This window comes from Camelus dromedarius, chromosome X, assembly GCF_036321535.1.
Source record: "Camelus dromedarius isolate mCamDro1 chromosome X, mCamDro1.pat, whole genome shotgun sequence".
NCBI lineage: Eukaryota > Metazoa > Chordata > Mammalia > Artiodactyla > Camelidae > Camelus > Camelus dromedarius.
The window spans coordinates 107707979-107733590 of record NC_087472.1 but is presented as its reverse complement, the minus strand read 5'-3'; the positions used below and the strand labels follow the sequence as shown (position 1 = coordinate 107733590).

General features: G+C 48.4%; 1 protein-coding gene and 1 non-coding gene across 3 annotated transcripts in view; both read left to right on the top strand.

The window, feature by feature from the left end:
- Positions 1-25612, top strand: part of CLCN4 (chloride voltage-gated channel 4) — a 64195-nt gene that overhangs the window by 7037 nt on the left and 31546 nt on the right. For both annotated transcript variants that reach the window (XM_031445965.2, XM_031445964.2), the window contains 2 exons: positions 19543-19697; positions 22351-22450. In XM_031445965.2, the coding sequence (XP_031301825.1) occupies positions 19572-19697; positions 22351-22450 (226 nt within the window). In that variant the 5' untranslated portion in view covers positions 19543-19571. The remainder of the gene's footprint in view (positions 1-19542; positions 19698-22350; positions 22451-25612) is intronic.
- TRNAT-CGU (transfer RNA threonine (anticodon CGU)) lies at positions 15603-15676 on the top strand. Its single transcript has one exon. It is a non-coding gene; the product is annotated as a tRNA-Thr (tRNA).

Genomic DNA, 25612 nt, shown 5'->3' with positions numbered 1-25612 from the left:
AGATATTCATTTTCATATTCTTTTTCATTAAAGGTTATTACAAGATACTGAATATAGTTCCCTGTGCTGTACAGTAGAAACTTGTTGTTTATTTTATATATAGTAGTTAGTATCAGTTCAGTGGGTTTTGACAAATGAAGAGAGAACATTCTCGGTGCTCCTGGAGGGCCCCATCTTGTCCTCCTTTAGCCAAATCCTCTGGCAGAGGCAACACCGTACTGATTTCTGTTGGCACAGTTTACTTTTGCCTGTTCTTGAACGTCATATACATGGAGTCCTATGATCTGCACACTTTTACACTGGCTTCTTCCGCTAGGCATGATCAGCAGATTCATCCGTGTTGTTTCACGTAGCAGTAACGCATTCATTCTGTTTTTCTATGAAAGTACTTTTAGAGAAAGAATGGAGGCACGAGATATACTTCGTTTCTCTTCCTACTGTTGTTTAGAGGCTGTTTTACACCAACTCGCTCACAGTGTGTTCCAGTGGGGACAGTCTGGAAATTTACTTCACCAGTCCCCTCCTGATGGACATGTGGATGACTCAAGCTTTTGTGATCAGTGCTCATGGTATTATACTAATGTAAAAATGCCAAAGAGGAAAAGACCTCTGGGATTAATTTAATGCCTAGAATTTAGATGTTGGAAACTAGCTTCAAAATCAGAGAAACCCTTATATTTTACCTATGACGAAGAGATGTCCAGAGAAGTCAGGTGACTTGCCCAGGGTCACATGACTGATAGTGACAGAGTTGGGGAACGACCCAGGTCCTCAGATTCCTTGCACAGAATGTTCTTTTTTCCACTGTAGGCTCTGTGAGGGCAGGACCTGTGTGTGCCTTGTTCACCACTGTAAACACAGCACAGAGCACACAGCATAGTAGGTGCTCATTAAATATTAGTTGAATGAAAAATTAAGTGAGCTATTAGGACCCTGAAAAAAGATCCCCAATATCCCAAGAACTGCAAAGGCATTGCCCTGAGACATGAGCCTCAATATTCATTCATTCACTGACTCCTTCATTTACTTCTTTGTTCAGCCAATATTTTTTGGGTCCCTGCAATGTGCATAGGCCAGGGTTTCTCAACCTGGACACTGTGGACATTTGGGCTGGATGATTCTCTGTGGTGGGGCGTCCTGTGCGTTGTGGCATGTTTAGCAGCATCCCTGGTCCCCACCCACTCGATGCCCCGCCCCCCAGTTGTGACAGCTGAACTCCAGACATTGGCAGATGTTCCCTGGTGGGCAGAATTACCCCCGGTTGAGACATACCAGTCTAGGCAGTGGGGTGTACTGTAGAACCAAATGGACAAGGTTTGTGCCTTGGTGGAACTGACATTCCATGGTATTTGATGGATTGTGCTGTAGAGTTAAATATGGCTAGAGGCAAAGGGTGGGCTGCGGTGGATTCAGAGTGCTGGTTAGACTGGGCAGTCTTGGAGGCCTTCCTGAGGGCTCACACATGAACAGGGATAGAGGGGGAGCCATGTGATTATCGAGGGAGAGGAGGGCTCAGGGCTGAGGGAACAGCCTGTGCAAAGGCCCTGAGGCCCTGGGTGCAAAGGCCCTGAGGCCAGGCAGGGCCAGGTGCATCTGATGAATAGCAAGGAATTTGGCATGTGCTGGAGAGTGTGTGGTGGGAGAGGAGCTCTGGGGGGTTGCCAGGGCGGACCACGCGGAGACTTGGCAGAAGTGACACCAACCCTGGGCGATTCTAAGTTTGATGGCAAGCCGCGGGTGTCTTTGCGTGGGAGAGTGACCTGTTGGGACTTGTGTTTGAAAGGATGGCTCCCGCTGCTGTCAGGGGGACAGAACGTGGGTGAGAGAAAGTAGAGTCGCTGGCGAGGAGACCGGGACAGTGGCCAGGTGAGCAGTGACATTTGTGGCCAAGTGAGCTGTAACTTAGAGGACTGTGCCTCTAATTAATTGAGCAGCAATGTTGTGCCTTGGCTAGCAAAGGAGGACGGGCGGTCAGGTCAGATTGTGATCGTGTGATTACAGTGCTTTGAGGTGGCAGCCGCCTATATCACTTCTCGCACCTGTGTCAGGACAGTGTCACTCGTGATGGGCAGTGGTTCGCTGGGACAGCAAAGGCAATGGCACATGTGTTCCACAGCTGGCACTAAAAAGGCTCCCTGTCCGCCTCCTGTTGTGGATGAAGTCCCCTGAGCTTTCTTGTGGCCCCTTGAGCCCGCCCCTCGTCACTGTCACTGTGACCTGGCTGTTCTCTGCCTGGAGGGCTCCCCACCCCTTGGCCCCCATGCTGGGCAGCCTGGGTCACCCATGGTCCACTGCCACCATCCCTCTGCCACATTTCCTTCCTTCCTGTGGTTTGCTCCGGAGGTGCTCACTTGCTCTCCCGGGAGTCCTTGTGCGGATGCCCGGAGCAGGGAGCTGGCTGTGGGTTGAACTGATGTGAGTTGGAGACCAGAGCCTTCCCTGTTGGAGGTGACCGCACCACCTCCTGGAGCCCTGCACGCAGAGAGCCCTGCACGCAGAGAGCCCTGCAGGGCTGGGCCAGGCCCTCGACTTCGCCCCCCACCCCCACCTCCGAGGATGCTGCCGGCCCCACTCCCACCAGCAGCTCCTGGTGGGTCTGGGGTCTGGCTGGAGGGAGCATTGCTCACAGACGTCGCATTCTTTGTGGTCCCCTTGAGAAGTCTGCTCCTGGCTCTGGTGGCTGGGGACCTGCTGACTCATTTCTCGAGGCTGACACTGCTTCCCTGGTGCTCGCCCAGCATTTTGTACCGCGTCTCTAGGGGCGGATGGAACTTACCCGCTTCTGGGATCTTAGCTTCCCTTCTGGGTCGAGATGCCTCAATGTGATTATTTCTTCCCGTCCACTGGAACCCGTGAAGGCACTGGTTGGGTTAGCAGGACGGGGGCCACCACAACAATGACAGACATGTCATTTTTCCTCTTAGCTCAGTTGTGCCTTCCACTAGCACCCCCTTTGCCCAAAACATATGAATTGATGGACATTTCAGCCTTCACTTTGATAACCACTCTAGAATACAGTTAAGCCACCCCGTGGCCATGTCCCCGCCACGGCCTTGCTCTGAGGACCCCGGGCAGAACATCTCAAGGCTGCACTGGAGGACTCCCCGCATTTAACTTTCACACAGGTGCTAGTTGTGTCTGTGGCTTCGTTTTCATCCGTGAGGGGAGTGGCCCACATAAGCAGGAAATAGATTGTTGTGGAGGAAAATGGTCTGGAGAGGTCCCAGGAGAGGGAGTGACACGGAGTGGCACTTCTCACCAGCATCGTCTTCAGCCGCTATTTTGGGCTGAAATTGTGTCTCTCAAAAATGCATATATTCAAGTCCTAACCTCTGGTGCCTCAGAAAGCGACCTTATCTGGAGATAGGGCCTCCCAGCCCCTAAGGAACCAACCCTGCTGTCACCTTGGTCTCAGACTTCTGGCCTCCAGACCTGGGAGACAGGAAGTTTCTCCCACATGAGCCCTCTGGCCTGTGGGGCTTTGTTCGGGCAGCCGCAACGAAATAAGACAGCGGTGTTTTCTGGGGCAGGCGAGCCTTCACCCAGCCCGAAGGTCTGAGTGCTACCGAGTCCAAACTCATTCTGCTCGCCGCACAACGGGCCAATAAATCGGGAGATGAGGGGTTGGGGCAAGGAATAATGACTTTATTTGGAAAGCCGGCAGACCCAGAAGATGAAGGACTGATGTCCTGGAGAACCATCTTCCCCAAGTCAGAATTCAGGCTTTCATACTAAAAAGGGGAGGCAGTATGGTTGGTTGGTGCAAACTTCTTGGTGTCGGAATCCTTTGTTCTTGCAGCTGACCCTGTGGGTCAGGTCATGATGTTCCTGTCAACCTCCAACAAGACACAGGTTATTCTCTGTTCTGCAACTTTTTAGCTCTGTGTGAACGGAAAAGTTCAAAGGTCAGAGCCTTGAGACTGGGCTCTCCTGTAGATTTCAGGCTCGAGGCAACATTCTTTTACAAAACGTGCGGAGCCAGCGTGACTCAGCACAGGGAGCAGAGCACTGGGTTAGAGCTCAAGGAACACATCCAACATGGAGTCGGATTTGTCCTTCCCTGTCACAGGAGTGGAACCCCGCAGGCCTTTCTGTAAGCTCTTTCTGCACAGCTGAGGAGAAGCTTGGTGAGCAGCGCCCTCTCCGTGGAAGCAGGTAGCTCTTGGGTCCTGAGAGGAACGAGGCCTGTTCGATCCTCTCACCCGCCGAGAGAAGGGCCCTCGGGGCCCGGGCTGGAGTCTGGCTCCTCACTCGCTGTCTGTGAGGCTTGGGCTCGAAATGTAGCCTCTCCTCTGCCTCAGTTTGCTTGTTTGTAATGTGAGCCCGAGGGTGACAGTATTTAGTTCAGAGCGTCAAGAGCCCTGAAGACTGAATCCCTGTGAGGTGCTCAGAACGCGAACCCAGCGAAGTAGTTACTGTTAGTTATTACTGTTGTGAGAAGGAGCCTTCTGGGGGTGTTCTCAGTCCTTGGCCCTTGGCTCCGGGAACACAGAGACCTTGCGGCCCCCTCCTTCTCTCCTGCCCTGTGGGGTGGGGATGTGAGAACACTGAGTCCATTGTGTCACCCAAGGCCATGTGCAGCTGGCCTCATCCCCTTCCCAAGATGCAGGCTGTGTTCCAAAAGGGGACAGAGAGCTGCACAGCCCTGGGGCCAAGGAACCAAGCCATGGAGGAGCCCGTGGGAGCAGAAGGGGCGGGGGGAGTGCAGGGTGCTGGGTGGGAGCCGAGGAGGAAGGAGCAGTGGAAGGTGGAAGGGGCGCGCCCCTGCTCTGCCGGCTCCAGGCACATTTTGAAATTGGCAGAGGCATTCTCACGTCCCTTTCTGCACGTCTCATGGCTCAGAGCTTGCTTCTCTTGGGGACTCCCATGGTCCTGTGGCCCTTGGTACCTGGCCACGTGGCTACCAGGGGGCTCCTCTCACTGTCAGTGCCACTTGGGGGGGGTTGGGCTGGAGGGTTGGCTAGAAGGGGCGAACAAAGCAGGGCCCCTCACCGTCCTAAAGCTGTCTGCATTTAAAAAAGTGAGACTCCATTATCTGACATGAATTGGAAGTTGGTGGGGTTTCAGGTAAGATGGAGAGGTGAGGGGAGAAGCTTTGACTAGTGGGGGCTGGGATGACTCTCCCTCCTGGATGCACACCCATGTGCAAGCCCCTCCCACGCGGAGCCACTCAGGGCTGACTGTCCTGCCAGCAGGATGCGCTGGAAGGGACGGCGTGTGACTTCCAAGACTGGGTCACGACACTGCTTCTTCCCCTGGCTCCTCTGCATCACCTGTTCTAGAGGAAGCCAACTGCCACGTCCGGAGGACGCATAAGCAGTCCTGTGGAGGTGCAGGATGGACGGGACCGAGGCCTCGCTCCAACAGCCATCGCCCACTTGCAGGCCGCGTGTGGGAGCCGCCTTGGAGGTGGTGCTCCTGGCCTCGTCCAGCCTTAAGACGCCCGCAGCCCCGGCTGACAGCTTGACCACAACCTCCTGAGAGACCTCGAGCCAAAAAAACCCAGCTAGGCTGCTCCACAATTCCTGACCCATAGAAACTGGAAGATCATATGTTTATTGTTTTAAGCTGCTAAGTTCCGAGGTAATTTGTTATATAGCATTGGCTAGACACACCCCTGGGGAGGAGAGGTGCTCCGTGCAAGGTTCAGTTTACTGATTAGAAGTTAGGGCGTATTGATGATGGCTTTCAGTGTATTAATTTTAAATAATTTGACAACTGCATATATTTCAGGAAAATGTCTACTTCCATGTCCATCTTCATAGCTTGGAGACTTCATTACAGTAGCCCCCAAACGGCCAATGGGGTTTGGATGTCTGGCTGTCACTCCGAGCACCCAGCATCGCAACCGTGGGATGTAATTTTCTAGGGGGGGCGTCTCCTCTTTCCTCTCTGCACCAGTGAAACGTGCTCTGCCTTGCTGCAGCTTGGAGCCCATGTCACGGTGGGCCTGCCAACCCCAGTGCCTTTGCAGTCAGAGGGTCAGAGGGTTCAGACTTTTGACCTGAATTATTTCAGCAGGAAATCATTTTCCTAAGCGATGATACGATAGGTATTTTAAAAGAGAAAGAGAGTATTTCCCAGGCACTTCAGAGAAGTGTTGCAGCATGCTGACTAAAAATTTAAACTTTCATATAGTGAGGCAGTGAGATTTCATTTTCCCTGATGGTTCTCTCGAATTGCCCTTAGCAAACCTTTTGTTGAAATACATGTGCAGAAAACTGCGTCAGGTGTAAGTGTACAGCTTGATTCATTTTCACAAAGTGATTGCACCTGAGTAACCAGTGCCCAGCTCAAGAAACGGAAGGTGACCAGCTGCCAGAAGCCACGCCCAAGTCCTTACTGGTCCCTCCCCAGCCCAAGGGTAACTGCTGCCCTGAGTAAGTCCACACGTTTGGCTTGCCCGTTTGGAACTTTGATGGACTTCTTGATGGACTCGTGTAATCCTGTGTCTGGCTTTCTTGTGACCTTGAGTCCGTGAACTTCATCCTTGGCAGCGTATCTAGTGGTACGTTGTTCGTCCTGGTCGTGGTGTCTGGTTGCCTCGTTTTCTCTGGACATTCGTGTCTTTCTTCTCTTGCTGCTTTTAAGATATCCTCCTTTTCACCAAGTTTAACAGTTCTGACTATGATGCGCCTTGGTGTGATTTCATTCTATTTATTTCTTTATTTGGGTGCTTGGGGTGTGTTGAGCAACTTGTAACAGTGGGACTGTGGTCTCATAGTTTATTTCTTTATTTTTTATTTTATTATTTAAAATAATTAATTAATTTTGATTGAAGTATAGTTGATTTATAATAGTTTAACTCTGTGTAGAGCGGAATTTCCTATGGTAAAAATTCTGGGCTGAGAATCGAATTCTATTTCAGATGAATTTCTTGAGAGGGCTGCAAGGGGATTTTAAACCAATTTGTTTTTCACCTCCTCTGTCTGGGTAAGAAATGCTGACGAAGGGGTCGGCTCATCGGGCTGCTCAGGGAACTGCCAGCTTGTGGCACTTTTACCTCTGTGACAGGTCCAAAGTCCACTTCCTCGGGCCCCGGCGATTCTGGGTCAAATGTCTGTGGTTGGGTGGCGGCCGGGTGAAAAGTAATAAGGGAAAAATCAAGATGAATTGGGCAGTTAAAGAAACCGCCCAAACCTAGCAGGGGAAAGCGAGTCATGCCTTTCAAACTTGCGTTGCTCCAAAGTATAAAACTGCGGACTGTGGTGGGTGTGAAAGGCGATGCATCAAGGAAATGTGTTGCAACCTGTCTTTTTCACGTCTCGTGACGCCAGTGTGGTTTACATGTTTTCTGTGTCCTGTGTGTATGCACAGATACGCTGTCTTTCTCGCACATGTTTTTGAGTGTGTCTGTGCAGTGATGTCCAAAGCATTGAGCTGAGTTAGTTTTCTCTCTCTCGATCAAAATAGTGTGGGTAACGCCTTCTGTAGAGGAGAGCTAGTGTGTGCGGTGGGTTAAGCTCTTTAGGGTTAGTGGCTGTTGTCGCTGTATGGCAGGCCCAGCAAACACTTCCTCAAAGGCCCAGACCATAGAGAGGGAGCTTGGAGTCAAATATAGGAGGAAGCGAGCTTGGAAGGAATTATTGCAGTTTATGAATAAGATTGATATTCAAAATAGTAGTAATTAAAACACAACAGGGAGGGGTGCTCAGGCCGTCCTGGAATTGCCAGGGGTCTCAGCACAGCTTGGGCGTTTTTGTCGGGTCACCTGTTACCATCATTAAAGCCTCTCAGGGAGTTGTCCTGAGTTCTTACACGGATGGCAAGCTTTGCTTTGTCCATTAGTACAACTTCCCCATTTTGTTTCTTTGAAGGATCCTGCTTTGGCGTCCTTCCTAATAACTCCACTTAGCCTCAGGGCATGAAGATTTTGCCCATTTGTCCAGGGCCATCAAAATCACTCATGGGGTGGAGGGTATAGCTCAGAGTGCTAGAGCACGTGCTTAGCATGCACGAGGTCCTGGGTTCATTCCCCAGTACCTCCTCTAAAAAAAATAAATAAATAAACCTAATTGCCAACCCCCCCAAAAAAAACCTAAAATAAATTTGAAAAAATAAAACGAAAAAACAAAAATACTGATATTAAAAAAAATCACTCATGGGTTTGCACAGGCAAAGGCATCACTGGTCGAAGAAATGGAAAATGGAATGCAATACTGCCTTTGTTTGGGTTCTCTCAGAAGTGGACCCTGAGACGAGGCTTCCAGTGCAAGGCATTTTGGGGACACTGCAGGGACTCCTGGGGGAGCAGGGTGACCAGGAAAGGAAGGCACCCGTTAGAGGCGGGGCAGTTAATGCAGCTCCCCCCGTGGATAGCTGGAGCTTAACTCCAAGATTGGAAACTCTAGGAAATGGGGCTTGCTGTGTCACAGGTCCGCTGAATCACCTCCGGGCTCACTCGAGGGACTCAGGGGACTCAGCGTATAGCTGTCTTCACAGCTATGACTTATTATAATGAAAGGATATAAAGTAAAATCAGCAACAGGAAAAGGTACATGGGGCAAAGTCTGGAGGAAACTAGGCTCCAGCTTCCAGAGTCCCCTTCCTGGGGAGTTACACAGGATGCACTTAATTTTCTGATATGAGTTGAGACAACGTGGGTGAAGTACTGTCTACCCGGGAAGCCTGTTAGTCTCAGTGCCTCGATTTTTATTGGAGGTTGGTCCTGTGGGCACCCTCTGTCCAGCTCATATCAAAATTCCAGACTCCCAGTATTTGGACAACCAGTTTAGGCACCATGAGCCATTCTTACCAGTTCTGGGAACGGTGTGAACCCTCCTGGTATCCAAGTCCCCAGATGCCAGCCAAGGGCCGACAGCAGGCCTTCCTAAGGAGAGTGGTCTCTGGCCTGCAGCGGCAAAGTCTTTTCTACACATGTACAAAACCCACGCCTTGAAGTGATCCCATTCTAGGGGCAGGAGAGTGGGGATATTTATATATCAGTTCCTGAGAGTCATCGATTAATACCTGCTCCAAATAATGCACTTCAGGCATGCCACGCCAGCAGAGCCACCTTCCTGGGTCCTGAAACAGTGACCTCAGGCACAGATACAGTTGGAAATCAGTTGGAGCTTACTGGAAGGTTTTGAGCGATACGGGCAGGACGCTGTCCGCATTGGATACAATAATTATTCTAGAAATTAGGTGTGGACAACAGAGCCATTTGTTCAAGGCAGTGCACATGCACGTGGTCATGTGGCAGTATTACAATTGTGGGTGAAAAGACCAAGGTCAAGGCTTCCTGACTTCCTTGGGGTGTGGCAGGAATGTTGGGACTGGCCATTGCCTGTGGCTCAGGGCAGAGAGCCTGAGCCATGGGCTGCGGAGATACGAGATTCCTGTGACCCAAGGAAGGAGTTAGGGCTAAAGGAGGCCAAGGGAAGGACAGCAGGTGAGGCAGGGTAGGATGGGGGAGTTGCCCTGCCTTCTCTTTGGGTGGAGGTGAGAGTTACAAGTTGGAGCTGATGGAAAAAAGAGGAGACAGTTCCCACCCAGGGGACTTCAGGTGCCCTAGGCAGCAGGACTGCTCACAGAGCACCCTCTAGTGGCCCTGTGGTGCAATGACACCCCCTCTGAGCCCAGGGGCGCCCAGCTGGCCTTCAGAGGAGCGGCCAGCAGACATCAGCCCTGAGTTTAGTGCCTTGTGTAATCCACGCAAGAAAAGGGACTTGGTCAGGACTGCTTGTGATTGGTCGTTGGAATTTCTGGGAAATCTGTAAGATATGAAGCTTTTTTGCTTATGTATTTTTAGCTTCTAAGGTCTGGCTTGGAACTCAGTGTTCCCAGAGCGTCTCCTCCTTGTGTCCTACCCCTTTTCACGGTGTCTTGTGAATACGGGTGACCTGATGGCCTTGGCCACTTTGTAAGAGCTATGCTATGACCGTATTTTACTCACGAGTCAGGCGCATCTGGAATCTTGAAGCATTAGGCTTGCTAATTAGTTGGAGAAACCGTTCTGATTGTAGGATATCATAGAAACCTCGGGGGGTGTGTGTGTTTAGAATTACCTTTTATTTCCCCACAGCTTCCTGGTTGGAGCGTTGCTAGTGAGATCCTGCATGTCCGGGGTCCTGTGGGGGCGGCTGTGCCTCTTTATCTTTGTACATCACCAGTGGGTTGCGGTGCTTTCTTTGTACCTTATTGGTGGGTCCTGCTTCTGTTGGTAGGAGAGGCTTGTCGGCGTACTGGTACCTCTGGAACTTCTGACAGGGGCCTGGCAGGTAGCAGATGCCTCATGAATGCTTGTGTAAAGCAGGGCCGCCAGCCCTCAGCCCCCAGCCCCCAGCCCCCAGCTCCCTGCCTGTTTCTGCTTCAATAGCCGAGAGGAGCAATTGCGACAGAGCCTCTATGGCCCGCAAAGTTGAAACTCTCCCTCGTCGGGCCCTTTGCAGGAAACCTTTGCTAACCCCTAAATGACAGTTAAGTTACTGTGAGGGGACAGGAAGGAGCAAGGTGGCAAGGCCAGCTTGCTGGGAGGCCGGGAGGAGATACTAGTAGCAGTTGCTACAGCGCCCACGCTGGTACTTCCCCCCGTGGCGACCAGCCTCTCTCACTGATTGGAGACTGTTGCTCTTTTCATCAGAGTTATGACTTTCTGTTCCGTCTGCCCAAGTCATCTGAGAATTAGGTCATAAAGCAAGTAGGCAAATAAGATGATGCGGGCTGGCTTGGGAGAGGAATACTGGCATAAAAATGGTCAGGCTCTTAACGGGACCCGGTCACTGCTGGGCGGAGAAGGGGAGCGGGTGGAAGGGCTCCAACGGCAACGTCTTAGCCGTGGGTGTGGAGAGTGGTGGCCGCGCGCCACGTGTAAGGGCTCCAAGCGGGAAACCAGCCAGATGTCCGCCCACAGTGGAATGGGTCAGTTCAGTTTGTTTCCACGGTCGCCAAATCCGGCTGGCCGCCCGAGCCAAGAATGAGCTAAGAATGCTTTTTATGTTTTTTAATGCTTGAAAAAGACTGAAAGAAGAATACTTCGTGGCAGGTGAAGATTACATGAGATTCAAATGTCAGTGTCTATAAACCGAGTTGTACTGAGAAGCAGCCTCACTCGTTGACTTGTGTATCGCCTCTGGCTGCTTCTCCGTGGCGGTGGCTGAGTCGAGTAGTCCTGACAGAGGCCACGTGGCCCACAAAGCTAGCACTGTTGACTCTCTGGCCCTTAATAGAAAAAATTTGCTGTTATAAAGCATAGAGAATAAACAAATAATAATTAACTTCAACAACATGGATAAATCTTACAACGTAATCTAGAACAAAAGAAGCTGGAAATGAAAGATTTCATTTACATAAAGTTCAAAAACAGGCAAAATTAATCTGCGGTGTGAGGATAGTCAGAGGGGTGGGGTGAGGGCTGGAAGGGGCCACGAGGAGGCTTCTGGGGGCTGGTCACGTTCTGTTCTGAGTGCTGGCTACATGGGTACGAGTTCACTTGGTGCAAATTCATGGAGGTGTACACTTAGGAGTTTTGCTTTTTTATGGAGAGATGTTTATTTTAATAAAAAGCATACTTAAGAAAAGTGATTTCAGTCTGGCAGCTCCTCAGAAGGTTATAGATAGAGTTAAAGATATGACCCAGTAATTCTACTCCTAGGTGTCTCCCCAGGAGAACTGAAAATAGATGTCTACACGAAGACTTGGACATGAATGATCATAGCAGCATTATTCATAATAGCCCCAAGGTGGAAACAACCCAAATGTCCATCAGCTGATGATAGTTGAACAAAATGGGGTCTGTCCGCACAATGGAATATGACTCAGCCATAAAAAGGAGTGAAGCACTGATGCTACGACATGGATGCACCTTGAATCCCTGATAATAAGTGAAGGAAGCCAGACACGAAAGGTCGCATGTTGTATGATCGCATTTCTATGAAATACCCCTAAGAGGCAAATCCATAGAGACAGAAAGTAGATGAGTGGTTGCCGGGCCTGGTCCAGGGGAGTGACTACCATGGGCGTGCGGCTGATTTTGGAGGATGAAAATGTTCTGAAATGGGGTAGTGAGGGTGGTTGTACGACTTATGAATATATTAAATCCCACTTTAAAAAGGTGAATATTATGGTATGTGAATTCTAACTAAAAAAAAATGTTTAAAATAAAAAGATTGCTGCTCGGGCCCCCTGTGCACTTCTACAAGTCGGAAGGAAAAGGTCCCAAGATGACAGCCACCCCACCTGCTCTTTCTTGGTGCTCTTCCAAGCACAGGTGGCTCGAAGGTTGACAAGGGGAAGGAGGGCGTGACTTTTCCACTGGGTAATCCAGACCCGCCCCGAGGAACAGGCCGTCTAAGTAGCTCAGAGCAGTTTCCAGACTGTAGCTAAAATGGGTGTGTTAGATATGCTACTTCTGTTTACTGCAACTGCAGGTCTACGAACAAAAGGACAAACTGGGAGATTGTAGATAACTCGCTTTGGGGACTTTCCCTGTGCTTATGCCCAGCTCAGTCCCCGTTTCTCTGATTTCTGTCTCCTTTTGGTCTGATGGGAGAGAAATTAGAATCTTGGTAGCAGCTACGGTGCGCGTGCGTTTCCATGGAGGCGAGGAGCGTGGACTGTCAGTGTCTTTTCCTTGTTTGCCTGCAGCCTGCCTTTTCTGTGCATTTAGCGATCTCTTCTGGGTTATGCTTTTGAGTCCCCATTTCTAAGTCTTAAGTGCAGTAATGCTCGCAGGTATCGCTATAGCTTTCGAGGGTGTGAGATTCTCACACAGATGACCTCATTTTCGTTTCGTTGACAGCAAAGAATATATATGTATTTTAATGATTTTCTGCTCTGTCATGACTGATATAAACAACTGGCAGTGAAGATAGCTCTGAAATTTCTGGAAAGTTCCATCGGCTGAACCAGTATCTGTGCAGAGACAAAACGTTTTGATTAATTAAAAAATGTTTGCTTGTCCCTGAGAGGGTGAGAGGGGGTGGTACTAAATTTCAGTCTCTGTGTCACATGCTTGGGGCAGGAGACGGTCCATCCCAGGACTCTGGTGTTTGAGAGGAGGGCAGTGAAGGTCAGTGGGGGTCAGCGGAGGTCACACAGCCAGACGGGATTCACGCAGATTTCTCATTTAGTGGCCTTTCCACTTTGCATTGATGTATTTCGTTTGAAAGAAAGTCGTCTCTAATAAATGTCAAGACTTTGAGGAGTTTTCAGGAAGAGAGGTTGAAAATGCCTGCCATCGATTCCTGTTTTAATGGCCTCAGGAGTTCTTGGTAAAGAGAAGTCACAGAGGGTCCCCCAAAATTCACTTTGACTTGCTTAATCTCCCTGAACCGAACTGGAATCTGTCAGGTCCCTCCTGTCCGCTACAGATGTCAGAGGACCGATTAGATAAACTTTGGGAAGGAGCGAACATGCAGGTTTTCATGAAACACTTCAGGATTTTTATTTTACAGTCACTTACGAAGCACCAACAGTCCTGGGTGTTTACTCTTTCATCCTGTAACGACACTCTGAGGTAGATGCTGTTAGACCCCCACTTTACAGGTGGACAGACGGCGGCACGGTAACGTGAAGCAACCTGCCTAAGGTCACACAGCTAAGAAGGGGCAGAGCTGAGATTTGAACCAAGGCAGGGCTGTTCCAGGGCCTGTTTCTAACCACTCTGCCACGCTGCCTCTCCTGGGATAAGTGTTCAACATACAGAGGGAAAAAGCATGATATTAAAGAGCCAGATATCTGATACTTCCAGTTTGTTTTAAAATATATCATAAGTCTCTGTGAGTGCACAGGGTCACGGTGGAGGGGAAGATATTTCTGCCACAACATAATTAGGAGTTCTGATAATGCTTTGGGCCCCAGTGACATCAGCAAAATGGTACAGTAGAAAGTCCCAGCCATTGTTCCCGCACACAAACACCAGTAAGAACGGTATACACACCAAAATACCTTTATGAGAATTCGAGATTCCAGTGAGGAAGTTGCAGTACCCCAGGTGAGCACAAAGCCAGGAGCAGCTGCCTTGAAACAGGGAAGAGGAGTGATTTCACTTCACCAGGGTCAGCCCTGCCCCGAGACGGCACAACTCGGCACAGCTCAGCACGAGTCTGCCTGCGATTTCTCCTGCTGGGGAGAAAGAGAACAGAACGTTCAGCATCCGTACCTTTCAGAGCCCTACCTTGGGGCTCGCCTTACTCCCCACTTAGAGCACTGATGGAACCAGCAGAGGTTAGAGGCCTGAGGGTAGCTGGGAACAAAGGACAGTGGTGGTGGCCTGGATTTGCATGATTGGGAGAAGACACTCCAGTTGAGACTTCTCACTCATAAGGAAGAGGCGAAGCGCGCCTCCCACGGCCTGGCTTCTCTGAGGGCGGCCTGAGGGACTGGCTCCTGTTTTACCTCATCCCTCACTTGGAGCAAGAGGGAGGAGGAGTAGCATAGTTGCATCTGCTCTCTGGCTTTTTGGAGAGCTACCTGAGGGACTGATATCTCTTTGGCCTGATTTTGATGCTGATGGGGAGCTACCTGGTTGCCACTGAGAACCCAGGAGAGTGGAGTGGCTTGCTGCTATAGAGCCAGAGAACTTGCAGTGCCACAGACAGACACCAGAGGGAGCAAGAGATTACGATCCTGGCAGACGCCTTTAATTAGGACTTTACATGCACAAGTTCAGAGAAAATGCATCCACAGAAAAGGATTGGGGGGCCTCCAGATTCTCTAGCTGAGCTGATTGATGAAGGTCTTTCCATCCATGAAACTAGCTTGTAAATACCGGGAGAGGTGACTGTTGTTTCGGATGCACAGATACCAACATAAAAGTTCCAAGAATATGAAGAAACAGACAAACATGACCCAACCATAGAAACAAAACAGAAACCAACCCAAAGGAACAGAGGAATATGATTCACCTGATGAAGAATTCAAAATAAACTGTCATAAAGATGCTCAACAAGCTCAGGAAAGCAATCCATGAACAAAATGAGCATTTTAACAAAGAGATAGCATATAGAAAAAAGAAAGACATTTTGGAGCAGAAGAATACAATAATTGAACAGAAAACTTCACTAGAGGTGTTCAATAATGGACTTGATCAAGCAGATGAAAGAATCTGTGAACTTGGAGGCAAGTACTTGGAAATTATCCAGTCAGAGGGACAAAAAAAAAAAAAAGAATGAAAAAGAATAAAGAAAGCCTAGGAGACTTGCAGGACTCCATCAAGTGGACAAATATATGCCTTTGGGAGTCTCAGAAGAAGAAGAGAAAGGGGCAAAAAGCATATTTAAAGAAATAGCAACAGAAAACTTCCCAAATCTGGGGAGGGAAATGGGCATTCAGATTCAAGAAGCCCAGCAGATTCCACAAAAGATGAACCCAATAAGTCCACACTGAGTAACATTATAATCAAACTGTCAAAAGTCAAAGGTAAAGAGAGAATTTTGAGAGCAACAAGAGAAATCAACTCGTCTTGTACAAGGGATGTGTCGTAAGATGTCAGTGAATTTCTCCACAGAAACCTTGCAGGCCAGAAGGGAGTGGGATGATATACTCAAAGTGCTGGGGGAAAAAAATCCCTGCTAACCAAGAATACTGTATGTGGCAAAGCCATCTTTAAAAAACCAAAGAAAGATAAAGACTCCCAGATAAACAAAAGCTGAGGAGGTGGCTCTATGGCTTAGCTGGTTAAAGTGCCTGTCTCGTAAACAGGAGGTCCTGGGTTCGACTCCCCGTAGGGCCTCGCTCTTCCCCAGGAAAAGCTGAGGGCGTTCGTCACCTCTAGACGTGCCTTATAAGAAATGCTAAAGTGAGTCCTTTGAGTTGAAATGAAAGGATACCTAACAGCCACACAAAAATATTTTGAAGTCTAAAGCTCACTGGTAAAAGTAGCTATAAAAATAAATACAGAATACTGTAATATTGTAATGATGGTGTATAAATCACTTAATTCTGGTATAGAAGTTAAAGAAGAAAGTATAAAAGAGAACTACACGTATAAAACATGTTAATGATACACAATAGAAGAAGATGTAATTTGTGACATCAGTAATATAAAATGTGCACGTGGGGAGACGTGAAAGTGTCGAGTTTCTGTATATGATTGAAGTTGTTATCAGCTACAGTTGACCCTTGAACGTGCAGGGCTCAGGGACACTGACCCCCTACGCAGTTGACATCTGCATACTGCTGTCTCTGCCTGAAAAACAAAGGCATTGATAAATGACTCATCCAAGGGCAGGAGGCCGAAATAGTTTGAGTAGAATCAGGACTCAAACTCTTCTTCTTTTGATGCCACATATTGTAATCTCTAATAGAACACAAACTCTCCCCCACACTTAGTTAATTGAAAGATCTGTAAAATGAAAATACAGGTACTATATTTGTTGAAAAAAATTCACGTATAAGTGGACCCACCCAATTCAAACCTGTATTGTTCAAGGGTCAGCTGTGTTTGCGTCCATTTGGGTGCCGTATTGAATTTACGTGGGTTAAGTTTATTTCTCAGTTAGCAAGTCATTGGAGTTCATTCCTTATTGCTCCTGTGTTTGGCTGGATTCTCATTTCTTATCCATCTATATCCCCCAGATGGATCCCAGATGGAATTCTTTCCATTTTTCTGACCCGGCTGCCCTCTTACACTTCTCCTGGTCCTCCTGTCTTGCTTAACCCCAACTTCAGAAATGAAGACACCACCTCCTTCTGTGCCCCCAGGGCGCCCCCAGTTAGATCTATGGATTAGATCATGTTTATTTTCCTTGACCAATTATGTGTCTGGTTGTCACAACCATGGCATGCTCCATGGAAGTTTAAAGATGCACTTGTTCTCCAGAGTGACTTTTCGTTTCAACCATCATTGCCTGGAGTTGTTGCTTGACCAGAGATTTGGTTAAATTTCAGGTAACGTGAACTTTTTAATAGAATGTCCAAGTCTGCAACTCTTCGATCTGCTGGCTCAGTTTTTCTTACAAGTGCTCCCCGTTGTGGGTCAACAGCCTGCTGTCTTCTTTTTCTTATCAGAGATTTTCCTTTCCACATAGAATATAAGGCTATTACCATCTTGTTTTTGTGGAAATGAGAATGAAATCTTTACTTTCTAATTTTATCCCTTCCCTTTTATCATCTTTTGCTACTGGCTTATGCAATGTGATTCTTCCCTGGGCACTCATCAGCAGGTACAGTTTTCAGCTTGGCATGGCTCAGCTTCAAACTTTTAAAGTTTTAAGGCAGCTGAGTTATGCAGACAGTCAATAAATCAATCACCATGGCCACTTATTGCTTGTAAGGTGATTACTCCGCTTTGCCCAAAACGACTTTTCAGTTTGAGTAAAATGCACTTTCATCAGGTCGTGGTTGGGTCCTCCAGATCTAAAAGCGCAGAGAGCAATGAGAGAAGCCTGTGCTTAAATAGCTTTATAACTACCCCTCACCTCTTTAACCATCAGTTCCGGCACTTTTGTGGTCCTCGCCCTATAATTCCAATTTCCATACTCTTTGCCAAAGTAATTTTTATGTAGTGCTTGTTCCAACCTCTTGTCTCCATAAGAGTGTATTCTTTTTCTTGCTGACTGGTGGTGAGCATTTTCTCCGTGTCAGCTTAGCTCCTGTGTGATCTGTAAGTCAGGCTCTGCGGGTGGCATCACGTGGAAGATGTCTTGGTTTATTTGTGATTGTTTTCCAGACGAGGGGAACCAGAATAGCGGGAGTGGAACTGCTACCTTAGGCAGGAAAGGAAGAAACCCTCAGCCTTGCTACTGCCCTGGCCGCAGGTGCTCTTTTGAGTGGATTTTAAGGAAAACTAGAAGTGAGTACCTGCACCCAGAGCCGCTTGCCCGGGCCACCTTGCTGCCAGCCTGGCTTGTCTCCGTCCATTCGGGCTGCTGTAACAGAAGCCCACAGGCTGGGTGGCTTGTAAACAACAGACAGTGACTCCTCACAGTCTGGAGGCTGAAGTCCGAGATCAGGGTGCCAGCCTGGTCAGGTGAGGGCTCTCTTCCCCATCACAGATTTCTTGCTGTGTTCTTACCTGGTGGAAGGAGCGGGGGAGCTCCCTGGGGTCTCTTTAAGAAGGACACCAATCCCATTCATGAGGGCACTTCCCTTATGCCCCAGTCACCTCCCAAAGACCTCACCTACCAATACCATCGCTTTGCGGGTTAGGATTTCAACATATGAATGGGACGTGGGGGACAAGAACATTCAGACCACAGCATGGCTCTGTGGCAGGTTGTCCTGCCTCCTTGTCCGTCCCCATGGCAGCCCCCTGATGCAGAGGACCACTGTCCCCTGCACATTGCCCTGGCTGCCACCAGCTGCTTAAAGTCTCGCTGGCATTTTTGCTCTGCTGTGGCTGTATCTTGGCTATCCGCAGTGACAACCGCATAGGCTGCCTGCCCGACTGCTCCGCTTTATGTCCCAGGAGGACCGGTTACTGGTTTGGTTACAATGACTTCGTTTTGGGTGGTATGTCTCCACCCCGTGTGTCCCTCAGCCCTGTCATTTTGATGCCTGGCTTTTGCAGAACATGAGGTTTTTCAGAAATGCATGTCGTCGATCCTCATTATTAGCGGTTCCGTACTTGTGAATTTGCCTGCTCACTAAAATGCATCTGTAATCCCCAGATCAGTACATGGGGAGCACAGAGTGCACGCGCCCAGTCCGAAAAAGTTCGACTTGTTGGAAATGCACGTTCCCAGCTGAGGCTGAAGAAGGCAGGGTTCCGCCGTCGTGTTTCAGTTTCCAGACTGGAAACAAGTGTCCTTTCTGCAGTCTCTTTAGTACCATAGTTTTTACTTTTTTGTCCTTTTTTATTGGTAATTTCACTGTTTACAATGGCCCTAAAATGCAGGATGGGATGCCTTGAGTGTTTCTAAGCACAAAAAGGCTGCAGTGTGCCTTATGGAAAAATACGTGTGTTAGACAAGCTTCCCACAGGCATGAGCGATAGTGTCATTGGCCGTGAGTTCAGTGTGGATGAGTCAACAATGCGTGTTCAATAAGGCATCTTTAAATGGAAATGCAAAACAAGGTTATGTATTGATTGGTTGATGAAAATGTGACCAGAATCTCAAAGGAACCTAATCCTGTATTTCTCTTAGGGACAGTGCTTCAGTAGTCACTAATTCGATGTCCATGGTGACTTAATAGCACATAACTACTGCAGATAACAAAAATCAACTATGCTATACACTGAATGTTTGTGTCCCCTCAAAGTTCCTATGTTGAAACCCAACCGCCAGTGTGATGGTATTAGGATGGGGCCTTGGCGAGGGGATGAGGTCATGAAAGCTGAGCCCTCATGGGTGGGATTAGTGCCCTTATAAAAGAGACCCCAGACGGCCCCCCGCCCCTTCCACCGCGCCTTGATCTTGGACTTCCCAGCCTCCAGAACTGCGAGAAATAAATGCGTGTTGTTGTAAGCCACCCAGTCTATGGTATTTTTGTTATAGCAGCGCAGACTGACTGAGGTGGACTATATGTGTATTTCACTACAGCAGAGGTGCCTGGGCTGAAATAAGTCTCGTACAAGAAAATAGCACATGTGGATTGTTCTGATGCTTCCGTGCACATGTCCTGCTTACATGTCTAACCACAGGTTTTCCTTCCCAGGTGTAAGTAGTGTGGTCGACGCAGGAGTGATGAGTGGCTCTGGAAACCTGATGGATTTCCTTGACGAGCCCTTCCCCGATGTGGGGACGTATGAGGACTTCCACACCATCGACTGGCTAAGGGAAAAGTCACGGGACACCGACAGACACAGAAAGGTAGGTGGGGTGTATAAGGACACGTTGAGGGGAATCCTTTCAAACAGCTAGGCCATGGCTTCATTGGACAGGTAGTGAGCTAACGCGTGCTTCACAGGTCACGTGCTGGACTAGGTTCCAAAGAAGAGATGGGCTAGTGGGAGAGGCAGAGACGGGGACAGGTAATTATAATACCAGGTGACAGATCAGAGGCATCTTGCCCTTGACACTTTCAGGCTGGGTGACTTTTGGGGTGCCATTTCTGGACCACATCTTCTCTTCTGTAAGGATGGAGTTAATTCTACCTGAAGATTAAATGAGGCTGTGTGTGCGCGAAAGCACGCATCACGGTGCCTGGCATCCAGTTGGCAATCAGTATACATTTTAATGGGCTGTGATAAAGTTACGTGTCAAGTGCTATGGGGTCATTTAGGAGGGATGGTTGGGGGGGTATTTTAGAGAGGGTGACATTTCACTTGGGTCTTGAAAGATGACTAAGAGTTTGCCTCACAGAGGAAGGGGAAAGGGTTCTAATCAGGAGTGGCCCTTTTAGGTCACAGAGGCGTGAAAGACCGCGGCAGGTGGCCTGGGTCTATAGCGGGAGAGGTGAGGAGCAGTCAGCCCGGGGCAGTGCCGGGGTTTAGTGGGTACAGTGGGCGGGGCCTGGGGCTAGTGACAGACGCTTAGAAGAAGCAGGTAGAGGTAGAGGGAGCTGGCAAGGAGGGGCCACAAGTGAAAGGGGGAGATAGTGGCGAGGATGGGGCTGCTAGCCAGGACCCCTCCATGGAGAGGTCAAGTCGGAGACAAAGCAACTACGGGGGTGCTGGCGGTGACTCAGGGAGAGCATCTTCAGAGAGTGCGCTGAATGAGCAGTGACATCGAGAGTGTGACTGTGTCATCATGTCACGCAAGTTGGCAGGGCAAGGACACAGTGAGACGTGTAGGGAGTGACGTAGAGTCAGGAAGCTGAGGCAGTTGCTTGGCTCCAACCTGGAGGAACGGAGGAGATGGGGCAGCCTTCAGTCGGGAGCAGGGGCGATGGAACTGTGGCCCTGGGCCCAATGCAGCTCCGCAGGGGTTCACGTAGGTACCACTTTCTTGGAATGCAGCCAGGCCTGCGCATGCGCATGCGCTTTATGGCTTGGACTATAGCAGCCGAGTCCAGTGGTTGCCACGGAGACCATCTGACCTGCCGAGCTGAGAATATTTACTTTCTGTCTCTTTACAGAAAATGTTTGCCAACCGTTGCTCTAAAGGGTTATGAGGGGAATGATGATCTCGGAGGAATGTAGGATTCTATTAACACAGCGAGGCACAGGGGTGCTCTTACAGTGTGTTTAGACATAGCTGTCTGGCTGGTCACGTTTAGACGTGACCCATGCTGGCTCATTCAGCGTTCTTGCTGTTAATCAAAACTATACCGAGGTATCACCTCACACCAGTCAGAATGGACATTATCAAAAAGTCCACAAACGATGAATGGTGGAGAGGGTGTGGACAAAAGGGAACCCTCCTACACTGCTGGTGGGAATGTAAACTGGTGCAGCCACTATGGAAAACAGTATGGAGGTTCCTCAAAAGACTAGGAATAGACTTACCATATGACCCAGGAATCCCGCTCCTGGGCATATATCCAGAAGGAACCCTACTTCAAAAAGACACATGCACCCCAATGTTCATAGGAGCACTATTTACAATAGCAAGACATGGAAACAACCTAAATATCTATTGATAGGTGTGTGCATAAAGATTTGGTGTATATATATATATATATAAAGCAATACTGTTCAGCCATGAGAAAGAATGAAATAATGCCATTTGCAGCAACATGGATGGGCCTAGAGATGATCATACTAAGTGAAGTAAGTCAGACAGAGAAAGACAAATATTATGATATCACTTATATGTGGAATCTAAAATATAACACAAAAGAACTTATTTACAAAAGAGAAGCAGACTCACAGACATACAAAACAAATTTATAGTTACCGGGGTTGGCGGGGAAGGGAGAGAAGGGATAAATTGGGAGTTCGGGATTAACAGATGCAAAATGCTAATTATAAAATAAATAAACAAGGTCCTACTGTATAGCACAGGGAACCATATTTAATATCTTGTAATAAAGTAAAAAGGAAAAGAATGTAAAAAAATATATATATATAACTGAATCACTTTGGTGTACACCAGAAACTAACACAACATTGTAAATTAACGATGCTTCAATTTAAAAGAAAAGTTCTTGCTGTTAACATTTAACCTGGAAAACAAAAGAAGGAAATGAACTGCTTGTTGAAGAGGGTCTTTCATGAACAGACCTAGATGTCAGCTAAAATAGTGATTCATATTCAAAATGGTGACACCAAATTGGTGTCTCTGTTCAGAATGGCTTTGGAATCATCAAAGAGCAGATCACACTTTAGAAGGTTTTTTAATGGAGTTTCTGTGGATTCTAATTCTTTGGAGACTTACGGCGTCTTGACAGCTCTGTGAACTAGGAAGCCCATTGGATGACTGTGCTAGGTAACTGAGTGTTATTCTTAATGTTAAGAGGGAATCTACTCGCTTGATTATATTTGTCTTCTCAATCACCCCATTGCCGGAGGAAACAGTTTCAGGGAAGAAAGCACGAACTGGGAAGTGTACCCACATCAGTTGCATGTCTTTTTGTTTCTAGATAACCAGCAAGAGCAAGGAGTCCATATGGGAGTTCATCAAGAGCTTGCTGGACGCCTGGTCTGGGTGGGTGGTGATGCTGCTCATTGGCCTGCTGGCAGGTACGTGGCTGGCGAGCAGCATCCTCAGAGGTGCCGAGACCCCGGCGTCTGCTGGGCGGGATGACCATCTGAAATGAAATGTTTCTCTTTTCCTTGATGCCAGGGGTTTATGACTTGAAATTTCTTAAGAGCAAAGTACACAATGATACATTTAACATAAAATCTATCATCAATAAAGCAGGAATCCCCCAAGGCATGGATGGGCCCAGGTACGGTCATTGGAGAGCTGTACTGAGTGTACTGGTCGGCCCTTTCCATGCTTTACAAAGGTTCATTGCCACACTGGATTTTATAGAAAGCACACATTTCACCTCCTCTAGTACTTGGTTTGGAGAAGGCAAGAAAAGTACAGGAAAATTTTGATCTGTAATAATCAACCCCCATATGAGACTGGCCTTTCCTGGGATGAATTGTCAACATCCAAAGGCACTCACAGTGATGTGAGACACTGCCGGCTCTGAGGTGGGCCCAGGGGAGGTACCTCCAGCCCGTACGTTGTTCTGACCCTCAGGAACTCTGCATCCTTCGTTTTTATAGTCCCAACACTATGTTGGTGAGCAGTAGATGGTTCCAGAATGAATAAATGAGTATCTGGAGGGGAGGCCTCCCCTTTTAATATCAGCAGCACCAGCTCTCCAGGGAAATTGTTTACTGAAACTTACTTCCTTTTGGGAGGCTGTGAAGGTTATTGTCTCAGCATAAAAAATTTGAACGTGCTCAAGAGATTCCCTAAGTAAAACCCCCCTGCCTGTAATAACACAACTGTCAGGATTATAGGACTGATCAATCAAATCTAGTACGCGGTCTCAAAAGAACACTACTTGGGGGGTGGGCCACAGACGGAAATTGTGTGATTACAGAGGATTTGGGTTTCTGGCCAAATGCTGAAGATTTTTAACATTTTCAATGGTAGGAGGGGCTTGGTTGCTAGGGAGTGGGTCCATCCCTCTGCGGCATGTCCTAAAGGGCCAAGAAGAGTGCTGAAGGGGGAATCCTTCCCCTCCAGTCACAGCAGCTGCCTGTAACGAGTATAGAAGGGAGGCGAGAATGGGGTGATATTGACCGTGAAGGTGGTTAAAGTGTTCTTTTGATCTGGATGTGCCTTGAAGGGAAAGCCAGAAAACTGCGCCCCATTCACTTTCCCATTCCACAGCTGTTAAACGGTGGAGAGACTCAGGGGTCCCACTGCCTGGCCTGTCACTTCCTTAGTGGTCCCCTGGACCTTATATTCTGACTCCCAAAGATGGAGAGGCCCAAGCGGCGGCTCCTCTGCGGAACGTTACTCAGGAACCACCACTTGGTGTCGCTGTTGCTCCACGGAACGCAGCTGAGACGCCCAGCCCTGGGAGAAGCAGAGCCAGCCAGGAAGGCGGGTCAGGGAAGATGTGATTCCGAATGAATGGATAGCGATGGAATTTGGGGTGAACTTTGGGTCTTGCCCCTGGATATCTGTAGGACCCCCCATTTATGTTTTTGTTCATATGTCATCTACGTGAGGGGTTCTCTGATCCCCTTTTCTAAAAGTACATCTCTCCCTCTCTGAGCCTCACCCCCTGCCCTGTACATATGTGTGTGTGTGCGTAGGGATGTAGCAGCTTTATTGAAATACAATTCACATTTCATGTAATTCACCTAGTTTAAGTGTACATTCAGTGGTTTTTAGTGTATTCACAGAGTTGTGCAGCCCTCACCAAAATCAATTTGAGAACAATTTCATCAGCTCCCAAAGAACCTCCCTACCCTTTAGCTACCAGTGCCCGTGCCCCAGCCTCCTCCCAGCCCCCGACAACTGCTAATCTACTTTCTCTCCCTGTCGGTTTGCCTTTTCTGGACGCTTCATACAAATCATACAGTATGTGGTCCTTTGTGACTGGCTGCTTGTGCTCAGCACAGTGTTCCCAGGGTTCATCCGTGCTGTCATGTGTGTCAGGACTTCATTCCCTTTTGTTGCCAAATACCGTTCCATTGTAGGACGGACCGCGTTTTGTTTCTCCGCTCAGCGATTGATGGGCATGTGGGTGGTTTCTACTTTTTGGCTGTTGTGAACATTTGTGTACCCATTTTGGTGTGGATGTATGTTTTCATTTCTCTGGGGCAGTCACCTAGGAGTGGACTTGCTTGGTCAGATGGTGACTCTGTGTTTAACTGTTTGAGGACCTGCCCGATTTCCTTACTTATTTTGTCTAGTGTCTTTCTTCCCACATGAGGTGCACTTCCATGAAAGCAGGGCGCTGAGATTGCCTGGTTCACGGCTGTACCCCAGGGCATGGAACAGTGCATGGCACGTAGTAAGTAGGTGCTCAGCAAACAGCCCTTGAGTGAATGGACGGACCTGAGTTTTCTGATTTTCATTTATTGCTCTCATTCATTCAACATGGATATATAGTTCTGGCCATGTACCTGACACAAAGACAGCAAAGAACAGGCAGGTGGCTCTTACCCACTTAAAGTGGACACAGGGTCTGGACGTCTGGCCTGATCCCCACTGGTGCACAAACCAGACAGGAGACTCTCCCCCACCCCTTATTGATTAGTTGGAGTGTGTATATGTGTGTGTGTGTGTGTGTATAGTTATACAATGTCTATAAATATAATCATGGTAGCAGGATGTGATAGGTATGGTAATGGGGAAATGCCTGGAAAGTACACCTTGCCCAGACTTAGGAAATCAGGGAAGGCTTCCTGAAGGAGGTGACATAAATCTAGGGTCTGGAAGATAAATAGGAGCTTGCCGGCTGGGGGGAGGGCAGTGCTGTCTGAGGTGGGTTAGAGAAGAGTGCCTGGGGGGCCCAGGAACATGGCGTGGGCAGAGCTGGGGTGAGTGATGGAAAAAGAGGATGCTGGAGAGATACTCGGGCGCAGCAGTTAGAGCCTGCACGTTGTTGAGGATTCCCGCGTTCTGGCGAGACCTGTGGGGATGCCAGTGGGGAATTGTTACTGTAGTAAAGATCCAGTAAAAGTGTGAGAAGTTTAGTAGCCTGAAAGTATTCGCTGCCGTCGTAAAAGACTGGAATGGGTTATTCTAGAAAGAGACCCACGGTAGCCTTCTGTGGCCTACTGCACGCTATTTTATCTCACTTCTATCAGCCTTTAAAGTAGTTATTTACTTAGATAGCTCTCCAGTCCTATATCTATAATTTAAAAATCCACCAAGTTCTCATA